The 24564-nt window shown below is 38.2% G+C and overlaps 1 protein-coding gene across 4 annotated transcripts in view; it reads right to left on the reverse strand.

Annotated features, from left to right (window-relative positions):
• The window catches only part of ANKS1B (ankyrin repeat and sterile alpha motif domain containing 1B), a gene marked incomplete at both ends in the record, with an annotated part of 473260 nt that overhangs the window by 188657 nt on the left and 260039 nt on the right, over positions 1 to 24564 (reverse strand). For all 4 annotated transcript variants that reach the window (XM_082013919.1, XM_082013918.1, XM_082013917.1 and 1 more), the window contains one exon: positions 22651 to 22757. In XM_082013919.1, coding sequence (XP_081870045.1) covers positions 22651 to 22757 — 107 coding nt within the window. The remainder of the gene's footprint in view (positions 1 to 22650; positions 22758 to 24564) is intronic.

Below are 24564 nucleotides of genomic sequence, written 5' to 3' on the forward strand. Positions count from 1 at the left end.
GAATCACAGAATCACTAAGGTTGGAAAGGACCTTCAAGATCATCAAGTCCAACCATTAAACCAATGCCACCATGTCCCCTAAACCATGTCCTGAAGCACCACATCCACACGTTTTTTGAATACTTCCAGAGATGGTGACTTCACCACCTCCCTGGGCAGCCTGTTCCAATGCTTGGTCACTCTCTCCATAAAGAAATTTTCCCTAATATCCAGTCTAAACTTCCCCTGGCGCAACTTGAGGCCATTTCCTCTCGTCCTATCGCTGGTTAGTTGGGAGAAGAGACCAACACCCACTTCACCACAATCCCCTTTCAGGTAGTTGTAGAGAGCGATAAGGTCTCCCCTCAGCCTCCTCTTCTCCAGACTAAACAACCCCAGTTCCCTCAGCCGCTCCTCATAAGACTTGTGCTCCAGACCCCTCACCAGCTTCGTTGCCCTCCTCTGGACACGCTCGAGCACCTCAGCATCCTTCTTGTAGTGAGGGGCCCAAAACTGAACATAGTATTCAAGGTGCGGCCTCACCAGTGCTGAGTACACTGGTAGTAGTGTACTGGCGTATCTGAGAGTACTATCATTCCTGCCACTCAGATAAGAAAGGTGGGAGCAGGATGGGGGCAGATGGGAATGTTCTTCCATTATACATGCTTGGAGACTGAAGTCAGTGATAGAAAACTGAGACCAGCAGCATCAGAGAGCTCTGTTGTTCCTTACCTCTTCCACCCCAGATAAATAACTGGGAAGGAAGGGAGCCAGCATCTGGTACCAATGGGAGCAAGGACTGTTATGAAGCACATCCTCAATGGCTCGCTTAAAACAGTCCCCTCTTCATATTGCTTTGCTTCTCGCCCATCAAATCCTAGTATCTTTCCAAACTGCATCCCCTTGAAATAGTTGACATCTAAGTGTCCTCTGGCTGGGAACAAATTAAAGACATCTCATGAAATGGTCAAGGACACATTGAATAACCAGGTCTTTTTTTTTCATTGTCTAAATCGCATGCCAGAAGGCTTATAAATTTTCATCACAACATAGCTTTTCCACAAGGTAAAAGAGTTTATTTCCTAGAAACTTGCAAGAAAGGACTAGACAAATGTAGTTTTCAATAATGAAAACTGCTTCTTATTAGTGCAAAATTGCAAGCAATGTGTCACACATTTCATTTCCAGACAAGAACTGGCAAATTACCAGAATTGAGCAAGCTTCAGTATAAGGTTGCCTCTCACTAGTATTGCCACTGTTAACATGAAAACAAGATCTGTAAGAATGATTATTGAGTGAAATGCTTAACTTGTACTTTGAGGTCAGAAAAATTTATCAGATTCCTGGAGATACTGCAGAAATTGTTATTTCACCTACAAACCTGACAAGGCTATGTTAGAAAAACCCTCTGCAGAAGCATGAAATTTTGCCTTGGGGAAAAGAGATTCATTATAAAATATGTTAGGAAGAAAGGACCAAGCATGTTGCAAAATAACAATTTGATAACAGTATTCCAAAATTATTTTGCATTTAAATTACTGATACTGATACTCATCCTCAATCCTCACCTTGCTCTATGGTCAGTCTTTATACTTATGACTTTCTTAGCAATTAAAAACTCCACAAAACCAAAGAGAAAACTGGAAGAAAGTTTTCCACATTACTGTCATTTTGTCAGGAAGTAATAAACTACTATTGAAATGTTAACTAAAAAAGGCCATTCCAGTCATAGATAAGAGTGAGGTGATAGCAATTCAGAGTCCTAACTTACAAACTGTGTAAAGATAGAAGGTGATGTAAGTAGGATCAGTTTAAAAAGGAGTCCCAACAGACCCCTAGTCCCACTCTACCTGTGTTTAAAGATCTCTCTCTGGTTCACATTCAGCTCTTCCAGAAGTGAACCTAAAGTAACCAGTGCCATCAAAAGCTTTTCAAATATTGCTATTCAAATGAACATATATTCACAGACCTTTCACACAACAGTAAAGGTTAATTACAGTATAGTGATAATTAAACAATACTGATAGCTGGGACAAGGATCCCTGTAGGAAGAATTTCTGCTATTTTTATCCCCTTTTCCTTGTAGCACTGATTCATTATAACCAACACAATTGTCACATGCAAATTAGCTGCACAGATAAAGTGGCAATTGAAAAAATTACCTCTGATGTTGCACTTGGCCCACTTAATTACTAACGCTGTTGACCCAACTCTGTCTGTCTATTCAGTCATAACAATTCAGTAAAATAATTATTAGTACTTACCTAAATTACATCTTAATATCTTGAATGTATATCATGAAGATAATTTCACTTCATTTGAGTAATGAAAATTTCAGAGAGTCTGTATTGTACCATTATTCAGATTACTTGAGATAAATGCTAGTTAGCTTAGATGCTAAATTTCTCAAAGGGCCCACTTTAAAATCAATATTACTATGAGCTAATTAACAGACTTCTAAATTCTCAGAAAAATATTCCTTTCTCCAATAAGTGTGTAAGTTTGGGGAGTGCAGGAAGGGGTAAACATGATATTTTTGGACATAAAAATGCTGAATACCTGCTCTGCACATAACATGGAGTTCTGCTTAACCTTGGAGCTAACACTACTGTTTTTGTAATAAATGTAAAAACTCTGTTCACCTCCCAGAATGTCTCACAGAAGTATTTCCTTCCTCACATTTTTACCAACCCTCATCATGTTGTTTAAAAAGTGAACCACCCAAATCAGCCTGGAGAGTACAAAACACAGTCAAAAACTTCGACTGTATAATTCTGGGCAGGATCCATGTCTTAAAAATAGGTTATTCACAGAAAGCGTCTGTGAAAGAGCAGCAAGGAAAACATGTGCTAAAGAAAATACTTAAGCCTTCACACACTTACACCCTGAAGTGTGACTGAGGTCTTGGTAGCACTTGTTCATCTCCTGCCTGCAGCTGAATCCTGCTCACACCAGCAGCTTTACCTTTGGGCTGCCTGGTGTTCAAGCTCTGTGTTCTGAGCAGATGGAGCAGCCTGGAAACCACATCAGACCTTCAAGTGAGTCTAGAAAGAAGATCCTCCTCTTAGATGCCATCGGAGCTTGATCTGGTAGGGAGTCTCAGAGCATGCCCAAGGCAGAAACACAGCAGCAGCATGAATTGGCAGATGCTCTTTCTTAGAAATGTGACGGAAGGAGGAAGAATTGCTTTATCTTCCTTTCTCATAGCACAGCCCAGCCATTAGAGGATTCATGCAGAAGGTGGGAGATCAGATTAATGTGTTTTTCTAAAACTCGAATTTCCTAAAAAGTGCAGAAGCTATGCAACAACCGACAGGAAAGGGCATTCTTGGGATTGAGGAGGTTCACTGATCCTGCTGAAACTAAATTGCTGTGAAGCTTTGTGAGTAAGCCAGAAAGGAATATTATCCTTTAGATCAGTGACAGCTGGCTGTGGTAAATCAATCTTCTTGTGCTGTTGCTAGAAATGTTTCTGGTTTTCATCCAGTGACTGCCAAATATAAAAAGCAGAGAAGCAATAAGTCCAGGATTGTCTATTTCTTTCAACCAAGTATCCGAACTTCTGAGCTACAGACTCATGCTTCTGGCGGATACTGTAACTTGAAAGAAAACAGTGAGCCAGCTGTTCTCATCCAAAGGGATGACCTGGATGTCAAGATCCAGGGACTAGCATAGGAAATCCAGTCTCCAAATGGTGTCTAATACAGGGCTGCAAAGGGAGGCAAAATTTTTAATATGGTCTTGGAGGCCTCGCCTGGCTGTTTCAAGTCTGCTCTGTGCACTGCAAAACGAAGGCACTACCTAACTTTCAGGTGCCCAAACCATTTTCACAACCTAGCTGCTAGTAATTGGAGGCTGTTAGGTCAACTGAACTTGGTGTTTTGTTTAATCATAGAATCATAAAGGTTGGAAAGGACCTCTAAGATCACCAAGTCCAACGGTCAACCCAACACCACCATGCCCACTAAACCATGTCCCAGAGTGCCACATCTACACATTTTTTGCACACTTCCAGTGATGGTGACTCCACCACCTCCTGTTCCAATGCTTGACCACTCCCTCCATAAAGAATTTTTTCCTCATATCCAGTCTAAACCTGCCCTGATCCAACTTGAGGCCACTTCCTCTGATCCTATTGCTAATTACTTGGGAGAAGAGACCAACACCCACCTCACCACAACCCCCTTTCAGGTAGTTGTACAGAGCGATAAAGTCTCCTCTCAGCCTCCTCTCCTACAGGCTAAACAACCCCAGTTCCCTCAGCTACTCCTCCTAAGACTTGTGCTCCAGATCCCTCACCAGCTTCGTTGCCCTTCTTTGGACACACTCTGGCAACTCAATGTCCTTTTTGTAGTGAGGGGCCCAAAACTGAACACAGTATTTGAGGTGCGGCCTCGCCAGTGCTGTGAACAGGGGCACAATCACTTCCCTACTCCTGCTGGCCACACTATTCCTGATACAGGTCAGGGTGCTGTTGGCCTTCTTGGACACCTGGGCAATATGAAGCAGCTCCCAAAAATGAGAAATACTGGACAATGACTGGTGTTGTGTATGCGTCACTGATTTGCTATGTTTAAACTATTTCACGTTCCACCATGCTACTTTTGATCTGTAGTGGTGAAGCAAGGGTAAAAGGTAAGAGAGCTTGTAAGCTAATAAGGAACTGGTATATACTAACTTTCTCTAGGTGAAAATTAAAAGGGTGCAGGGAACATACGCAGTCAGGCTTGCCTGCTAAAATACAGTCATTATGTTAAGACCCATTTTAATGTATTCCTACAGATTTTGTTTGCTAAGGAAGGCACAACAAAGAGCAGGATTGAATAAGATATTGTCAACTCCCACTGCACACAGATGAGATTTCTGTTACATGTGATTTTTATAAAAACCACTGTGATTTATTTCCGTGGTATGTACAGAAGTATTGCTAGCCAGGTCCCTGAGGTCAAGACATAAGTGGAGGTGGCCTCCATTTTCTTCAAACACGTTCTAAAAATATGTGAACATTTGATTAAGGGTTGATAATTTTCTTTTCTTCCTTTGCTTGTTCTTGTAATTCATTTCGCTTGGGAAGTGGGCTGTGTTTTTATCCCTTCCAATTCAGCAGCCAGGCGCCTGGCTTTGCGGGCCCACTCCCGTCACCACGGCAACCATCAGATCGCTGTGATGTGATCCTATGCGCTTTATGTCACTACACGGTGCTATTGTTCTCCGTCAATGATTTGGGAGATGCATTTCCCTTTTCTCATAAAGGAGGATTAATTCTCGTTTCACTGCATGGTCACCCCACATGTTGCGCGTGGAATACAGCATGGTATTAGGATGCCTTTTGCTTTACATGTAGTGACTTCAAGAATGACTGATTTGCACCATGAAGCCTCTGTTCAGCACCAGGCAGACACTGCTCCTCAGAAACATGCTAGAGAATCTGAATTGAGGCTGTAGTTCTCAAGAATCATCAGAATGACCATACTAGCTGAGATCAAAAGTCTCTAACTCATTGGTTCAGTGTCTCTGCTAGTGGTCAAAACTCCCCAGAAAAGCAAAATATGTAAATAATTTGTTTTACATAATTCTTTTCACTCCCATCTTCAGGCTAATTTAAAGTTAAGCATATGGGCATTTAGCTACACTAGAGACTGACTGCTGGATATATAGCAGGCAGAAGACCTAATTTTGCTAAACACAAATCCACCATAGATTTCAATGGATACATAAGGCTCAGCTGCTCTTTGGCATTTGGAAGATGTTGATTTACCATCCCTTTTCTAGATTGCAGCAAATCATCCCTGCATCGAAAAGCTTATTTCTTTTTATGTGTTGCAGAGATGGCAGAAGCCCTGGACTAGCCTTCTTAGAAATTAACTTTGGAATGACACATTCCACAAGAATCAAAATAAGAGCAGTTCCTTCAAAACTGTGCTATGATGACAGGCACAAACTTGTAGAGTGCATGGAAGAAAGGATACTTAGAACCACAGAATCAGAATCACAGAATGGTTTGGGTCAGAAGGGATCCCCAAGGATTGTATAGTCCCCCCCCCCGCCATAGCCAGGGACATCTTTCATGTTGCTCAAAACGCCACCTAACCTGACCTTGAACACTTCCATGAATGGGGCATCCACAACTTCTCTGGGCAACCTGTTCCAGTGTACCACCGTCCTTATGCCCAATCTGAATCTACCCTCTTTCAGTTGAAAAGAATTGCCCCTTGTCACTACAGGCCTTGGTAAAAAGTCTCTCTCCATCTTTCCTATGCTGAACAACCCCAACTCTCAGCCTTTCCTCACAGAAGAGGTCTTCCATCCCTCTGATTTTTTCGTGGCCTTCCTCTGGACCTGCTGTAACAGGTCCAGGTTCTTGTTTGTGCTGGGGACCCCAAAACTGGATGCAGTGCTCCAGCTGGGGGCTCATCAGAGCAAAATAGAGGGAGAGAATCACCTCCTTCAACCTGCTGACCAGGCTTCTTTTTATGCAGCTTGGCTTTCTGGGCTGCAACTGCATGTTGCCAGCTCATATGCAATTTTTGACCCATCAGCACCCCCAAATCCTTCTCTGTAGGGCTGCTCTTGACCAGTTCATCCCCCAGTCTGTACTGATATTGGGAATTGTCCTGACCCAGGTACTTGAACTTATACTTAGCCTTGTTGAACTACATGAGGTTCACATGGGCCCACTTCTCAAGCCTGTAAAGGCCCCTGGATGGCATCCCTTCTATGTATAAAGGGGATGTTTCACTCCCTGTCCTTTACTGATCCCTAAAACACTTGAATGAAGTATAACTGGACAGTAAGTCCAAAGAATGAGGGAAAGAGATTCCATTTATGCTAACTTCATCTAAAAATTAAAAGTTCCATTTTGGAAAACAACTGGGTAGCCACTGATAAGTAAGAAGTGCACTCTGGAGTGATTCACTGATCACTGCATTTCTTAATATTTCTTTGTCAACCCTGACAACATGTTTTTAATATTAAACAGTAGCCTTTCATGTAACATGGTCTAGCTATGTCACCAATAATATAGCAACTGTCACCCAGAACCTATAAAAAACCCTGTGTAGTTATTGACTGGATCCCATATAAAATATTAATTACCACAGGCATCAAAATAGTTTTCCCACAATTTTTAAGTGTCTTGCCATTGAACAATAACATTTATAATTCTGAAGTACAAAAATAAACAAGCACATTCACTAAATAAACAAACAAATGCAAAATCATTTTTCTGGTTGGTTGAGCCAGACAGTGAACTGTCTACTTTCTGTTCTCTTCCTCCCTTCATATCTGTTTTTTCTCCCGGTGCAACTTATTCCCAATCCACATACTGTATTCAGATATAGTTCAAATACTGTGACCTTTCTTTCTGTTCACATTTTCTGCTTTATTTACACATTTTTTTCTCTTTTGCAGGTATTCTTGTATTATCTCAGATACAACACAAAACCAGTAATTAGTGTGACTACCATAGTTCTGTGTTTTCTACCCATAACTGAATAGTTAGAAGTTACAAATACTCATACCATATGATATTTTTATACCAAACCATAAATTACCTGCATATATAATGACAGGCATAATCTTTTATGACCAGTGACTATAAGAAACAAATTCATGCACTTGAAGAAGTCTGTTCTCAGAAATTGAACTATGTAACTTGCCTCCAGCCAAAGAAAATACTAGCTGTGAAGCTTAAAGTCACATATTGTTCTCATACAGACAGTCCTAGCACCTTGATATAGCCCTTTGAATTATTCTTCCTGCCTAGCAAATAGTATTTGGTTTCAAGAATCTTCTATATAAAGGTAAACTTGTTCTGTTATTTATCTGAGGGGCTGATTATTCTTCCCGTAGACCTGCTGCATTTTCTTAAAAATCTGAGTTAACATGTTCAAAATTAATGAGAGGACAGCTTGATATATTCTTAGGGTAGTATTACCTGTATGCAGACTGATCCAGTCCCAAAACAGTGTGGAAGGATTCTGCAATGTTGCTACACAACTGATTTTCCAAGTACACATGTTGGGATATCTACTGTCAGAGTCCAGCAATTTGACACTTGTACTTCATTTCCCGCAGTCATAGGAAAGGACTTCATGCAAGTCAGTCCACCTTGTATGGTACCCTCCTTCTTGATGCTACTGTGATGAGCATTTCCACAAATCCATTTCCTATACAAGGATACTGCATTTGACAACTAATGTTTAGGGAGTCTTTGGGTCCTCCCCTATCCAAATTCAAGCAGTTCTTTTACTGATGCTTTGCAAATTTCTTTGTGGGCAAGATTTTTCTAATTTAACTTTTCTTTGCAATAAAGAAATGCTCCTAATGGTCCTGAAGAACATTTGGGAGTTTCACTGATCCCTTCTGCCTCTAATATCAGGTCCAAAACACACCAGTGCTACCAAGAAATCAGATAATAAAACTGCGTGCTCCAGATCTAGTGACACAAGATTGTGGGAGACTAACTTTGCTTGATATAATTTCTATATTTCAGTGCATCTTCTTAAAAGGAAAAGTTACTGCAATGAATAAAATAGACAAAATAAGAGCTGCTGATCCCCACTACACCTTACAGGAATGTTGCAAAGTCACAAAGCTACAAAATAACAGAATGAAGACTGTTCAACACTGGATTACCACCCTTCACTCCAGGATACATATTCTACATGGCATCATACGCACATGAAAATTATGTTTATGAATAATCCATTAATTCAGTGCAGGGGGATGGATGGTACTTACAAAATAAGATAGCTGATATTTCTTTTTTAACCCTTATCATCCTCTGTGTGGGTCCATGTCCTATATATAGTTTTCCATTGAAGACCTCACCAGTAAGAATGACTCACTTCATACTTTTTTTAGGCATTCATTGAAATAACATTAGACAGCTCCAAAACAGGAATTAATATATTTTATAAGACTCCTTCAAGGCAAGATGGCATTTTTATACCCATTATACAGATAAAGAATTGAAGTAGGACTAATCAGGGCCAGAATTTAAAACAAAAAAAAAAAGTTCTTAGTGCCTAAATGCAGGGATTGTTTTCTTCCATTTTAATGAGTACTTGGTATCTATCTACAAATGTATTTGAAGGACAACTGTAGTCAAATTTGGTTTTAGCTGTGAGTATTCACACCTCAGAAAATCCAAATTCTGCTCCTTCTCTTGCGCATGTGTATCAAGGGGTTTTCAGTGCAACAGTTTTATCAGAAAAGCTTGTGACAATTTTTAGCTAGCTGTCCAGGTAAATCAGAAGCCTGAGACACTTTGGAAAGTGGAAAAATCTGAATAATATGGTACTACAAAGTATGCTGGAAAGCACAGCCAGCTTTCTGCAAGGAGTCAGCTTAAGCCCAGTCAAGAAAATTAGCTTTCACCCAGCACCCACACTGTTGGGCCAGAGCTCTTTCACAAAGAGTGACAAGAACTCCTCTGTGAAAACTATCCAGTTAAATGTCCTTCTGCTTTTGTTCAGGACTCCCTAATATGTTTTAACTCAGTAAAAGAACTTAGATGTGAAGCAGATATCCTCTGTCCCCCTCTTTCTTTTCTTTTACTCCCCTTCCTTTCTTCCTGTTCTTCCCTCCCTCTCTCCCTCCCTCCTTCCTTCCTTTGATTTGGAGACAAAAGAGACACACAGTAATTTCTACTGAGGAAAGAGGAAATGGAGAAAAGGAGGAGTTGTGGAGCACAAGAAGAGTCCAGCCTGCAGGGATAATGTGGCAGGGAGAGAGATCAGAAACATAAAAGCATTTTGGGCAACAGAGTCAGACACAGAGAATCTCAGAAGCAAAAAGAAATTAAGCGTGGTACCTGGGTAGCTCCAGGAGAGACAAAAGGAATGCTAAGAAACAGTTTCTGCCATGAGTTTGGCTTATAGAAGCATTAAAATGCATGTCTTCAAGATTGAAGTAATGATAAATTGCCTATAGCTAGATCATACACAGAAAATGTTCCTGATTCATTTTGTTTGGGGCATAAAAATACAAATAAGTATTAAATACTTGCTTTATTTTGTTTTCCTGTGCTATTTATAGCTTGAGTCCAATCATTGCCAGTGAACTTACTCAGAACTTAACTGAAGGTACTCAGTGAGATTCTTCAGGTGATCTGGTTACCTCTGGCTCAGTCCTGAGAATCACAGAATCATAGAACCATTTGGGTGGGAAAAGACCTTTAAGATCAAGTCCAACTGTTAACCTGGCACTGCCAAGTCCACCACTAAACCATGTCCCTCAGCGCCACATCTACACGTCTTTTAAATACCTCCAGGGATGGTGGCTCAAGCACTTTTGCGGGCAGCCTGTTCCAGTGCTTGAAACTCTGCTTTCCAACTGCGGGTACTTAGAAACCTGTCCTACCAAAGGACAGACACAAGCAGATAACTGGCCACAAGATAGCTCTTAATATACAGATATTTCTATCCCAGGATCCTCTCTTGATTTCATATATGTGGGCCGGCGTATTATGTAATTTCCTAGCCAGATAATTAAGGGAATAGAGAAGCATTTTCCCCAAACTCATAATCCAAATCAAAGGCTGACCTCGGAAAAGACCCTTAGATATATTTTCCTATGCATTCTCCACAGACTAGGCTTCTTCTGCATGTGCTAGCAAGTGTTTTTATTCTCTTTTCCCTTGAGTCTCCCTTTCTTACTGTTCAAGAAGAAGGAAATCAGCATGCACTTTAAACAAATACATACATGAAGCAAGATGCTATTGTATACATAGCAGTGCTAAGAGACAGAGACAAATCAAACCATACAAGCAGGAACAGAAGAATTTGCTGACAAAAAGCCTGATATTACAGGGAACCAAAGATTTGTCTGTACTTGGGTTCTTTGGCACAATATTCCACTCCTGCTGCATAAAGTTATTTTTCTGGGCAGAAAGTGAAGGTCTACTATTTCTACAGGCAATAAAACAAGTACTTAAAAAATCAGAATGTCAGGAAATAAAAAGTTTGTGGACAGAATAGCTACATTGCCAAATTCCAAGAGAGATGGAAAATGAAATAAAATAACTTGCATTGTCAATTTATAATTCCTTTCTGGCAACAACAGGGACGCCTAGGGAGTTCAGAGAAGCTAACAGAACTATAATATTCATACTATATTTAAAAATGGATCAAGGCTAACAAGCAACTCAGTATTGTGCAATCTTTTATCCTAATGCAGCATAGAAGCTAAGAACTCTTAATCCTTTATAAACACCATCTTAACTTCAAGAAGTGGGGTTTCTATGTGATTAAAAGGGGAGTGGTGTGGAGAGAGCATGCTGGAAGCACTGAAAAGCATACTGAAAAGTTAAATGGTGTGGCTGCTGAAGAACAGAAGCTATCAATCATTTCAGAGATTTTAAGTGTTGTAACCAGCTGCACATATATTTGTTTTTTAGTGTGAGCTGTAAGGTTCCAGTGAATAAGATGCAGATTTTTTCCTCCCTTTTCCTAAATGCAAAGGGGGATTGGGCACAGAGGGCCACTCTTTACCAATTCATGGCTGCTAACTACACAGTCAGAGAAAATACTGTTTGGGATTTGGATCAGAAAGGTCATTTGATAGGTGTTTATCCAGCATACTTTTATTCATGGTATTCCAGTTTTTAATATTTAAACTGACTGTTAGCACTTGTATCCACAGTAACCTTATCCCTCCCCATCTGCCACCTGGGCAAATACTTTGGCTTTTATATTTCAAAACTTCCATCTAGATCTGGTCTTTGCATCAAAAAAATTTTGAAGAAATATTATCCCATCAAAGACTTTCAGCACAAATCTAGAGCAGGTATTGTACATCTTGCTAATGTACCCATTATTGTTCCCATCAATAATTCTATTAAATCATATGGTTTCCAACAATTCAATAAGATACTGCATAAGATAATACTCATAAACATCAGATTTCAGTTAAGTCATGGGTTGTTATGTTCAACAAGTGGATATACCATCAGTTTCATCAGTACTAACCAGTCTAAAACAAATACAGTGTATTGTTGCGTGGAGACTTTATCCCATATACACAGTAATTGGAGCTTAATGAGGGACAGCAAAAGGTACACAATATAATATGTTCCATAGCGAAAAAAATGTTTGAAATATTTAATGCAGTGTTTTAAAGTCTACAGAAGTAAATTATTTGGGGAGTAAAGTACCATTTGTATTACTTGTTTTCCTGAAAATATTTCAATCAGGAGTGGACTAAGATGACCAGAGACCAGGTGTAAAATTAATTGTGTGACCTTGTATTTATGATGAATAAAAGCTTGTTGTTAATTCAATCAATTATGCTTATGCAGAATAAAATCATAGTTAAGACAAGGAAGTTTGCTTTGTCTGCACTGGTCCTTTCCCTTACTTTCAGTAGATGAAGAATATAACTTTCTTCCCATTGAAAGTCAAGAACATCAAACTTTCTTAGAACTGGACCTGTTTTAGACCTATGTAGAACACTCTGGCAAAGTTTTTGGAGATGACCTCTGAAGTGCTCAGCTTCTGAAAAGTCATTTTTAATTATCTAAAGTTATCATCTGAAGTGTTATCCTTTTATCTTTTCTAACTCTTTATAACCCAGTTTCTAAAATGCAAATGAGAAGCATGTTTGGACGTATAAGTACTTTAGAGTGATAACACAATTCTAATGTTCCAGAAGAACAATACTAGACAAGTGTAAATCACTGCTGAATGAGAAAAGGCGGCAGTTTGGGGGTCTCATCGTTGTTTTAAAACAACTATTGGGCTCAGGTTGTAAAATCATTAAGCAATGCAACATTAGAAAAATAAAAACACATTTTGTTTTTAACTGCTAGTTCTTTGAAATGTGTGCTTGAGCATACTCTAATCTCTGTACACTGAAGGAGGAAGGCATTTTGAGGGAAAAAATTAATAGAGAAACCTGTGATTGAAGACTGTATCATAAGGCTTATGAATGTGAGGGATGAACTGAGGTTGCAGAGGTACTGTAGCTTTCCAGTTTTTTATTTCTGAGCATGTGGAATTTTTCACTGTACTGAATTACCTTTTTCTGTAATACGTGTATGTGTGTGCAACTGCATGTGTGAATAGGCAGCACAGACAGCACGTTGTGAAGGGCAGGCAGAACGGACAACATGTTGATAAAGGCTTCTCAGGTTTCATTGCTTTTGTCATTAAAAAGGTTAAAACTGATGCTTGGGTGTTGGTACCATAAAAAATACATGGGCATAGGGTATGGAAGAAGGAAGCATTTTCACCAATGTGTGGGAAAACGGAAGATCTCTAAACTGAAGGAGAGAAAGTTTAGATGCCCAGGAAATTCAGAAGTGGTCACGCAAACTCTGTACCAGGAATGGCTTGCTTGCATGGCAATTGTGGCACATTATGTTCTAGAACAGCTTTTGAAAAGTAGCTGTAATTTTACTAGCAAAATTAAGCTTGTCTCCCTTGTTGGAATTTTAATTATTTTTGATGGAACAAAAGCTTCTCAGCTATGTGGTAAGAGGTACAATACGTTGTACAATGCATCTGTTTCCTTATGGGTTTCCCTTAAATATTTAGTTAATCTCCCAACTGCACAGTTACTTCATTTGGCTTTATTCGCTTCCCATTATGTCCCATTGTGACATTCTGCTCACTTCTACATTTTCTCCCCACCAGACTTGGTACTGATGACAGTAACTATCTGTTGCTAATAACATCACCATCCATTTCCTTCTTGAACAAGGCATTAGTAGTATGGTGAAAGGTTGATAACAAAGTCAGGAGTCTGGAATCTATACTGAGGATGAATTCTGTGATCTGAAATACATACTGGTGCTATATTTGTATTTTATTTGTCCTCTAATAATTCATTCATTCTCCAGGAGTTCTCAAGGATGATTTCTAAAGGACCTAGTATTTCCTCTTCAGTTTCTTAAGGCTCTTCATCAAACATCACCTAACTTAGATGATTCAGATATTTTAATTAACCAAGCAGTCTTTTACCTGCTTGCAGTATGATCTCTCTCTGTCTCTTTTTTTTTTCCTTTCCCTTTCGCTCTAATATCTCAGTGGTCTTCATTAACACTGTATTTCACTAATTCTCATACTTTGTTCTTTATGCTAAAACTAAAATGACTCTTACCTGACTTCTAGCGGTGGTCATATCTTTCTTAATATTCCTTTTAGCTATAGCATTTTGATAAAACCTTTTTTGAATGTATTCTACTCACATAGTTAGTGAAATGTCATTTTGTCTCCTAATGTTTTCCTTATTGTATTTTGGTTATTTAGCTATTCTTTCATGATGTATTCTCTCTATTCTTTATTTTAGATTGTTTCAATTTTATTCATCTGCATTAACACTTGCTCATATAACTACCTGAGCTTTTGTTACATCACCTAGTCTTCCTTCATAAAGTATAACATGTCCAAGAATCCTACCCTTATTTCCAGTTATCTGTTAGTACACATTAATCTTTACCTAATAACTCCTTCAGAATCCCACAATGTAATTATCTGTAATAAAGCTCCTCTGTACTGCTGTGTCCTTCAAACATCTTTAACTTAGTCAGGGAAGTCTGTCTTTTCTTGAGATTAATTTACCCATTGGTCCAGATTCCATTTAATTGTTTCTTGTTGGACAATCTTGTTCTAAAACAGTAATATACAAACTGTATATTGAGTTCCTTTTAAAATTCCTTTTATTGTATTTTGTGGGTTTTTTTAGATTTTAATTTTATTAAGAAGTATTCCCACATGGAATAACTAAGAATAAGCTGTAACTTTCTATTACAGACAGACCACTGGTTTTAAGTCTACCATTGCTTTCACTGCAAAGCTTTCCATTATTTACCTACGATGCAAATACAATTATAAACTGATTTCAGTTTTTCACTCTGAAGAGTAAAAACTCTTAGACTTTCCACCTCTCTTAACCTTTAAACTTTCTGTTACTTTTAATGACCTTTATATATTGTAATATTTTCCTTATCTTTAATAAGTTATGAATAACAGACTTATACACATAATTCTGTACACAAATATTTCTAACTCTTGAAGATTAGCATTGACCTTTTTGGTAACAAAAGCAGCTGTAAGGTTTTGGCCTTAAATAAATACATAGCAAGAACATTGTATCGGCATTATTAAATGTTATGCTTTATGTGATTATTAATTATAAATGATATAATTAGAATTTTCACCTGCTTTATCAACCTAACTTTCAGATTAAATATGTGCTACTAGTTTCTCATAAACTTGTATTTAGGGCCAACAGACAATTCCTCACGTATGTAGCCTCAGAATGCAGTTCATCAGTGTTTGTACACTGAGATGAAGGCCAGTCTCTGCACTAGGAGGGCTTTTAGCTCAGCATTTCACATTAACATTTAACATATTGTTATAACAGATGGGACCAATTCTAGTCCTCAGGAGCCATACTCACAGATCTGTACCATGAAACAGTTTCACTTCCAGTGGTGACTGTACATGCAATGGTTTTCAATGTCTGGATTTGGCCCTGTGTTCTTACTGAGGGTAAGACTGAGCCCAATACATTGATATGTACATTGGACGAGTTCTTTCCTCTCAGACTGCTGTAGAGTGAGCTTTCCAAAGAGGCACATATGCACTGGATGTCACTAACCTGAACTGCAGAGGTGAACGGAAGGGCATTCCACCGCATATACCGGCATCTGGATTGTCTACCAAGTGTACAGTCTGAAGTCCTGCCTGTGTGCCTTCTATGTACAATCTTGTGTGGAGCAAAATTTAAACAGAGATGGCCAAATATTCCAGAACAACCAAAGAAACCCTCACACAAATGTTAACTTAGCAGAACCTAGCAGACAGGCAGACGGACCCATCCCTGTTTATACCTTTAAGATACAACTGTCGAGACAGATTTAGATGAAAACATGCTCCCTCTGACTCTCAACAAATCCACCATACCCAGGATGCCTTAATGAAATCAACAGTCTGTTTGGAGATGGATTCTTTACGAATCAGTTGTTCAAGTGAAATACACAAAAACCCTGTCCTGTTTTTCTCTCATCTGTTGAGCAACCGGTACTGCCAAAATGTTCATAAAGTCCTTTGTCAAGTGCAGAATAAGTCACCAGCCTGCAGTGTCTGTGTTTTTCTCACACACACACACACACACACACACACAAGTGTGCGTGTGCGTTACATGTATAGATATATAAACATGAAGCAGATTCCTCTAAAATCCCTTTCCACCAAGGAATGAGTGCTGCCTCTCCAGATCTGCATGCATTCAGCACAGGACGATGAAGAATGCTCTGAGACCTCAAGACAGAAAGACAGGGCAAACCGTTATTTACACATGTGATACTGAGAAGTTCATTAATAAGCCCTTCTGGCTTTCGACCAGCTTGAGGAATACCATGACAGAAGCATTAACTGGAGCATGTGGAATGGGATTATTTGTTAGACCTGCTGCTGTTGCAGGATGACAGGCACAACCTTCATCTCTGGCACCTACCTGAGCTCTGCTTTGCAGGTTTTATATTAAGAATCCCTACTAGGATGAAAAAGAAGATCTTGAAGCCTCAGGGCTGGGTGTTCTGAGGGAGGAGAAAAAGCTTTAATGAAAATAATTTGCATTTCCTTTTTGGTGAACCCTGGATGGATTCTAGCCCAAACTGAGCCATGGAAATTTCTGTGTCTACATGACAGCTTGAGGAGACCTAGTAAAAAAAAAATCAATACAGCCTAGACAGTGATTCAGCTGACCAGATGAATCTACTTTAATTTATCCTGAAAAAAGTACCCTAATAGTTAGTCAGCCATTCAGCTAAATTGCATTCTATGCTCCATTGGCTTTAATGGTTGATTAGGTGCTTCACCTAGTTGCCCACAGATACAAATTTGGAGTCATTTGAGGTGCTGCAAATGTACATTGCCTGGAATCCAACTGGAGTTCCAGACAGGTATGGGTTTTCCATAGATCCTGTATCATATATTCCAGGTCTACACAGATGTCTCAAACATCTCAAGTGATTCCAATACATGGACAACTGAGCTGAGTCCTTAACATCTACTGACTGGTACACATGTAGGTGTCTATATTTGAAAATTAACTCTGCCTCACTCTATGTTTGGCTAACAGGTTGGACTAAGGGAACAGTTGGTTTGCCTCAGGAGCCACAGTTGCAAAAGGTTACCGAGGTGAAGGAGAGGAAGACTCAGAAGTGACAAAGCGTCACTTTGCTCAGGAAAGAAGCCAGGGCCACACTGGCACTCAGAGGAGCTCTACAGTTTTAGTGTCAAGTTCTGTAGATCTGCCATGAAACTAAAAGCCAAGTCCTGGCGTTTGCAAGTGAGGTCCAGATAACGGGATTGAAACTCGTGGTTCCAGGCATATATTCTAAAATTTTACTAGATGTACAGAAAATTTTAAACCACAGATTATTGCAGCATCAGTGGGACTTGTATTCCTTATACTCTACTAAAAATGTGGCTTGCTGCATACCACTGGCTGCCAGTTTTAAGGTTGCCTTAAACTGTTCTTCATTTCTGCGTAAAATACACACAGTCAATACTCTCTAAATCTTCTTATGCTTCTGCTGATGCATGAGTGCACTGATGAGTCTCTGCAGTAGCCATTATGGGCCTGGAATGCTCAGAGCCTGGATGTTGTAAAGGTTGATCTGCTCTCCTAAGCATGTTAGGAGTTGGCTTCTGAAAGCCACTACAGACCCTTGTCAAACATTGGCCTTTTTTTCATCATCTGTAGCATGGCTAATGTAAGAAAGGTGGTGGCAGACTGACTCTTTCAAGCTTTCAGCTAATGCCCAAATGATCAATCTCTGCACCAGGTATTTTTGGATAAAAGCTGTGGTGGTTTCTGGAAGTGCCGGTCTTGGAGCCAATGCACATAGAAAATTTTTTTTCAGGTGCATTTCACTGTAAAGAAATAAAATTGCTTCTGTCCTTTATACTTGATACAGAGTTTAAGATCCTCCAGAGAGATTAAAGGCAAGAAGAATTACAAGGTATTCCAGGACAGCAAATCCCAGGAATGACACCTGAGAGAGGAGAGCCTCCAGATAAACTTCAGCTGACTAATAAACCTCCAGACCTAGTAAAAAATGAAAGAAAAGAAACAAAGAAAGGAAGAGACAGAGGAAAGGACAAAGAAAAGTCAAAACTTGACTCAAAACTAAATCCAAAACAGGCAGCTAAGGGCAATTGAGAAGGTAGTTCATGCCTAGCACTGTGAAACCAGGTAAATACTCATGCAGCTAAGTTCAAAGGATGAATAAAAATACAGAACATTATTACAAGGAAGAGAAATGCATATGCAGCTAAGATACCAGGTGGAAACTCAAGACATTTCTATTCAGTTGCTAGACATGTCACAAGCTCTGCGTGATCTACAACATTTAAGATTCATTTCAGCTGCATAAACATCAGGACTCAAGCCATCTGAGATGGGTGGTGGTATCCCACCTGGATTCCAGCTGCTAATCTGAAGGGTCTGGCTGTCTCTGGTCCTTAAGTAATATCTGTCAGCCCTGTCTGGATGTCCTGGATTCCCTGAAGTGTCTCAATTGGTATATATACCTATGTTTAAGCAACTGAATTGGTCTGTTAAACATTATGTTAGTAGCTATTTTAAGAATTAGTGCCTCTTATCTCAAAGTGTAAACAGTTTTCGCCTCAGTTTCCCAACAGTGAAAAAGAGAGAATTAAAAAAAAATACTTAGGCAATACTAAGATACTCAGGCAATGCAAGCCATTGAAGTACTTGAAGGGGTGGAGGTGCATGTCTGTAAGCAATGTAAGCAATGAAAGTCCAGTGTCTAATACTAATTCAGGTTATTAATGTTACTAGTGAACAAGATTTTGGAATGTAAAAAAAAAAAATAATAAAATGCTTCATAGTTTTCTGTTAACTCATTTTGGTTGCCTGGTCCCTGTTTCCCTCATAAAGTGTTTTATAAAACTTTTGAAGAGATACTCTCTTAATCAAATAGCAATATTAAGCAAGTGATAAAATCTCAGAATGTCTTAAATGATTAAAACAACCTATAAATAGATAGTCATATGCAGTCCTTAATCAGAACTAGTCCCCACTGGGCAGTGATTTGATTGAGCTGCTTTTATCTCTGTGAATCCAGAATGGAATCTCTGATGAAGCTCCAGAGCTGTAGAAAGCTGCATGCAAGGATCCAGTGACCTCGCACATTTGTATAGTTTCATCTGTTTTCTCTGCAGTTTAGCTTTTTTTCTCATCACACTGAGTTACGTAGGCCTGCAAGTCTGCATAAAGATTATAGTTTGTCCCAGGTGTACCCGCGGGACCTATGCATCAAAAGGTGTTCATGGATTCATTAAGTTTCCTTATTGTTTATATCTAGTTTATATACTGCAACTTACGACTGATCTAATTGTTTTCTTGCTCTTTAGAATTAGGTTAACTGCAAAATAGCTTTTACGTTATGAAACTGCAGTATCATTTGCATCTTCAAATATAGAGTACCCCTGCACAAAGTCACCACAAATTTTTACATCTGAAGGACACTGCAGCCTATTACACAACAAATTATCAAAGTTAATAATGACTGCATATACACATACACATATTCAAGTATGATTCTACTACAAGCACATATGAACCAAGTCTTAGGACTGAATCTGCTTTGGGCCTACTAAATATTATGCAAATGTCATTCCTGCACAACACTAGTAGTAGGTAGGAATTGCACTTGCTATGTGTGCAAATACACTGTAAGTAGAAATAAAGTAGTTCATGAAAACACAACTGATTTTTTTAATACTACGTTTCAACCTATTTTTGAAACATATATATTGATGAACTATGGAAAAAATGTTCATACTGTAAAGTTAATAGGAAACAGGCTGTTTCTTACTATAAAGTCCACACACTTCAGGTAATATAAACAAATCTTCCTAATTCTGAACATAGTCTAGTGAAAAACTTTCCTAATGCCCAAGGGGGACTAAACACAAGGGGTTAATTTCTGTGATTTAACATAAATGATTAACCATGAAATCTTTTTATCTGAAAAACACCTTCTTATTAGAATGCTAATTTAATTAATAGAATTTTGCTGTTGAGAGTAGTATAAATAGGATATATTTGTTCTTAGATGTATGTTATTCCATGGACATTAATTATATCATTGTGATATTCCCTCTTCTGTTCTGAAGATCTAGTAAGACCTGTACTACTAAATCATACTTAATAGGAGTGTGATGGTTGTTGCTTAGGCAACAGAATGAATAAATGCAGGTCAGAATGTGCTTCCAGAAAAACAAAAGCAGGAATATGGTACAGACTAAAGAACAAATATGACTAACTGATTTTTACTGCATTGAGGTATTAGAGTTGTTCAATGTACAGTAGCTAACCTACCTGAAACAATTTAATGAGCTTGCAAAATATAGCTTAATATGTAAACTACCTCAATAAAGGTAAAGCAGTTCTCTCATATTAAGGAAGACTACAGTACATTTAAGTTTGGCGTAATCTGAATTTTTCTCTTAGCATAGCAGGTCTTTCTTCTCCCATTTTCCTATATACTTTCCAAGTTTAATTTTCTCTTTAACATTTTGGCTAGAATGGAAAATATTTTAAAAAACACTCATTCAATTTTTCAGGAGAGGCTTCCCTTACATAATGATGATATATTCAAAAGAATAATATATGAAAAAATTAGTGGGTTTTGGTAATTTTCATCTCCAATAAAATACAGGAACTATTCAATTTCTGGTACAAACAAAAACTGAAATACGTAACAGCATGATGAACAGTGTGAAATCAGTAAATTAGGAATTATTAAATTATTGAAAATATAGATTTTTTATTACTAGGCAATTTTCCAGCTTTTTGCTTATCATTGGATTTAAGAGTCTAATCTTCCATTCACATATGCATACTAGCCTAACCAATATTAACAGTAATTATGTATTTTACCTGCGATATATATTTAAAAACAAACCACTTTGGAAAAGGCTTAAATTAAAATGACTGGAAGACATTAGCTTACACACAAGTATGCAGGTATAACTTAATCTGCCTGATACCTGAAAAGTTTCATTTGTGCATTGAAGAATAGAATCTTGCATACAATTTGTATGTTTACTAAGTATACTAATGAGAGATGTAGGAAATGAAAGTCTTATAAATTCCCCCAGAATGGGGTTCAGGCCCTTCCAGAGCCAGGGGACGACTGGAAAGCCCTCCAGGGCAGTTTCTTTGGCTTCTCCAGTGCTCATCATTTACCTGTGGTAGGTGCACCCCTCTGCATTTTTTATGCCACCTACAGCCTCTTGTGAACAATTTCCCTCTGTAATCTCTTTAAGACTAAACGATTGTCTACTTATGTAACTAATGCTATAACATATATAAGAATATGTGGTTACATTTTGGGAAACTGTAGCTTGAAATGCATTTTAGATTTTTTTTTTTTTTTTATATTGCTGGGCTGACAGCACACCCTTGCAGCTTTGTTTGCAAGAATATTTAAAAGTAAAGATTCTAAAGATTTGTACTGATATAAGCAAAAAATCACATGGTAGCCATGTAAAAACAGTAAGAAACCTCTACACTATTATAATGTGTAAATGGAAGAGATCTGTGCCTTAATTTTCTGATCAGTAAGCCATAGGCATATAATGATGTTGGCAAAAGAAATTAAATAGGAAAAACACAACTCATGATGATTTTATAGTCATAATGTTCACTTCTGTTTCTTATATGCCAGGTGCAAGTTACGAAAAGTTAGAACTGTTCCACGATATACATGGTTACTAAAAATATCTTAGAAAAGGTCTGAATAATAATATTTTAAGCTCTTATAGTATATAAGAAATGTGGTCAGGATTTTTGCAAGAGGTTGAAGTAATAGAAATACTGAAGGAGGAAGAAAAGTGATTATATAACAACCCTACAAGTAAGCTTCTCTCTTTACTGTCAATATTAATTTCAGTTGAAAGTTTGTGCATGACAGGTCTATGTTGCTTTACACCAGATGGTAACACTGTAAATTCTGAAGTACATCAAATACGATTTCATTCCTATGTTCCCAATAAATGCCTAGACTTAAAACATGAAAATGGAACTATTAAAAGGAATGCATTACTTTTCCACAGAGGGCATAAGTTTCAACAAGTGAATCCCATAGCCTGATTATCTAAGATGCAAAAACATGTAACTGAGGCATCCAGAATCACTTACAGAGAGAGCACACTTCATTAAAAATAATTTTCTGGTATTAAAACACTTCTCAATGCAAGAATGGCATTGCATGCTATTTAATTATTATTACAATGATGTTAATGTTTAAATAAAAGTAATAACGTGATGTATTGCAGGTAGGGGTGTGTACAGCTTTTACATACTGTGAAAATACTGCAATGGATTAAAAGAACGGTGCTTTTTTCTTTTTAATCTGAAGATTGACAAGGGGCAGAGAGAACCTTAATATTCAGTTTTTCTTTTACCATATTTCTGGCGAGACTATTTTGTAACGGGTACAATTTGGAAGTTTACACAAGGACAGTTTCTATATTAATTTAGCTAGACATAGAAAAGTGAAACACTAAACAGATCTTCTTAGTGCAATGCAGAATAGCTCTAAGGTATTTATGAGCACATAAGAGACAGACAAAAAAGGTAGCTACAGTGTATATACACAGCTATGCACAGAAGATTTCTTACCATAAATTGCACATTGTCAAATCCATTAGCCAGCAAGTGGTTTTCATATTGAGGTAGCCCAATATTTTCCAACCATTGTCCCACTGTCTGGACAGGGCATCGGGGTCCTGTAGGAGGGTGAAGAGGGAGGCGTTTAAGCAACGAATAACCATCCACTGGATAATAGCGGTAGTCCTGGGCTGAGAGGTGGCATTGCCACATCGTGTTCCTGGGAAAGTTGGTATCAAAGGAGCCCGCCAGCTTGACAGATTAATGTTTTCAGCAAGCAGAAAAGTCAGAAGTAAAACATAGTTTACAGGGCAGTATGTAGCGTAAGATCTGATCCTAGCTCTACATTTCTTAGTTATTAATCTTTACTACAGACCAGTACGTCATACAGTAGGGGGAAAAAAAAAAAAGCATATCAAGCTGTCAGCTAAGCTGTTCTCCGTTATATGTGATTGTTGGAATACTCCACAATGAGCAATGCACTGCCAGCAGCAAGAATTCTTTTTATCAAGTACTCCTACACTCATCAGTATGCAGCTCCATGCTTCTTGCTCCCCCTCGCTCTCTCCCCTTCATTACCCAGCCTAGGCTACACCTCGCATTTTCAATAATAGCCATCAGATAAGGCAGATTTTTTTTTTGTCTGCAAGCTGTAAGCCTGCTGCTGCTGCTTCCTCCTACACACCCATCCAAGCGTCAATCTTGAATGATGAGAGCAGTCAAAACAAATGCAGAAAATAGCAAGATTCAAAAGCAACCTAGAGCACTTAAATCTGAATAGAATCTTCATACCAGTTACGCTTTACATATCTGTTGTAGATTTTTGTGTTTCACAAGACATTAAGTAATGCAATACATAAACCATAGCCATGGCATGGTTTAATTATGCCTTCCTCTTTCCCCTTTTAATACAAGATAGGTAGTGGTCTGCATCTCTGCTTATATAATAGCAAAACCCTTTAATGAATTGATAATGAATACATTTCACAGTTTCTCTCCTGTAGTACAGCAAAAGACATAAATGGCACAACAATTTTAGTCAAAGTAATTAGATTATCTGCATGATTTCTTCAACCGTAAAATACTATAAGACACAAGAAAACGTTCATGCCAAGATATAATAATTTTACTTGAAAAGGTCACCATTTCAAATGAATAATTAAAAGAATATTTTTACTAAATAAAATTTTAAGTTTATATACTTTTCTTACAAAAATGTGAAAGATAGCAGGCAGACATATAAGAATTACATGATTTCTAGAGACGATGTATATTTTATCAAACATAACTGGAAAAAATTTAATAAAAGATGATGAATTTAAAATGAAAGCAAAGTTCATTTTCTGCACAAGAAACCAAGTACCTTGTTATTGAACATTCCCATTAATGTTCAATTTTGAGACAGTTTCTCTCAAGATGGAAATATTTTACACCTTTGTTCCAAGACAAATGTTTACTAAAGTTTTGCTTTTCATAACAGGATCAAAGAACTTAGCAAAAAAGGCAGAAAGTGGGTATATTCAGGGCACGATTCTGAGAAGAATCCTGTTCAGTAGAACTTAATTTATTGAACACATTAATTACTTTTCTCTGTTTTTCTTGTCCATTGTGCATCTCAAGCAATGACCATCTCTAAGGAGGAAATTTATTCCGGGCGTAAGGAAATTATAGGTATCTATCAAGGCCATCATTTGGGATTGATGATACTATGGCAGAAAACTGTTTCACGGAAATCCAAACCTACCGTCTGACGGACACCTTATAATATAAAGTCTCTGCAAGTGACACGCAGAGGCTCCCTGCAGAGTTGCAGAGCAGACTCTAAACTTAGCTGCATATTTAAAATTAACAATATTATAAGAGTTTCAACTCCAACCTTACTAGTCCTTGGACTAAAACTGGATGACCTTTCACCCTGATATTGCT

Source organism: Phaethon aethereus, assembly GCF_964289735.1.
Source record: "Phaethon aethereus genome assembly, chromosome: 1".
Lineage (NCBI taxonomy): Eukaryota > Metazoa > Chordata > Aves > Phaethontiformes > Phaethontidae > Phaethon > Phaethon aethereus.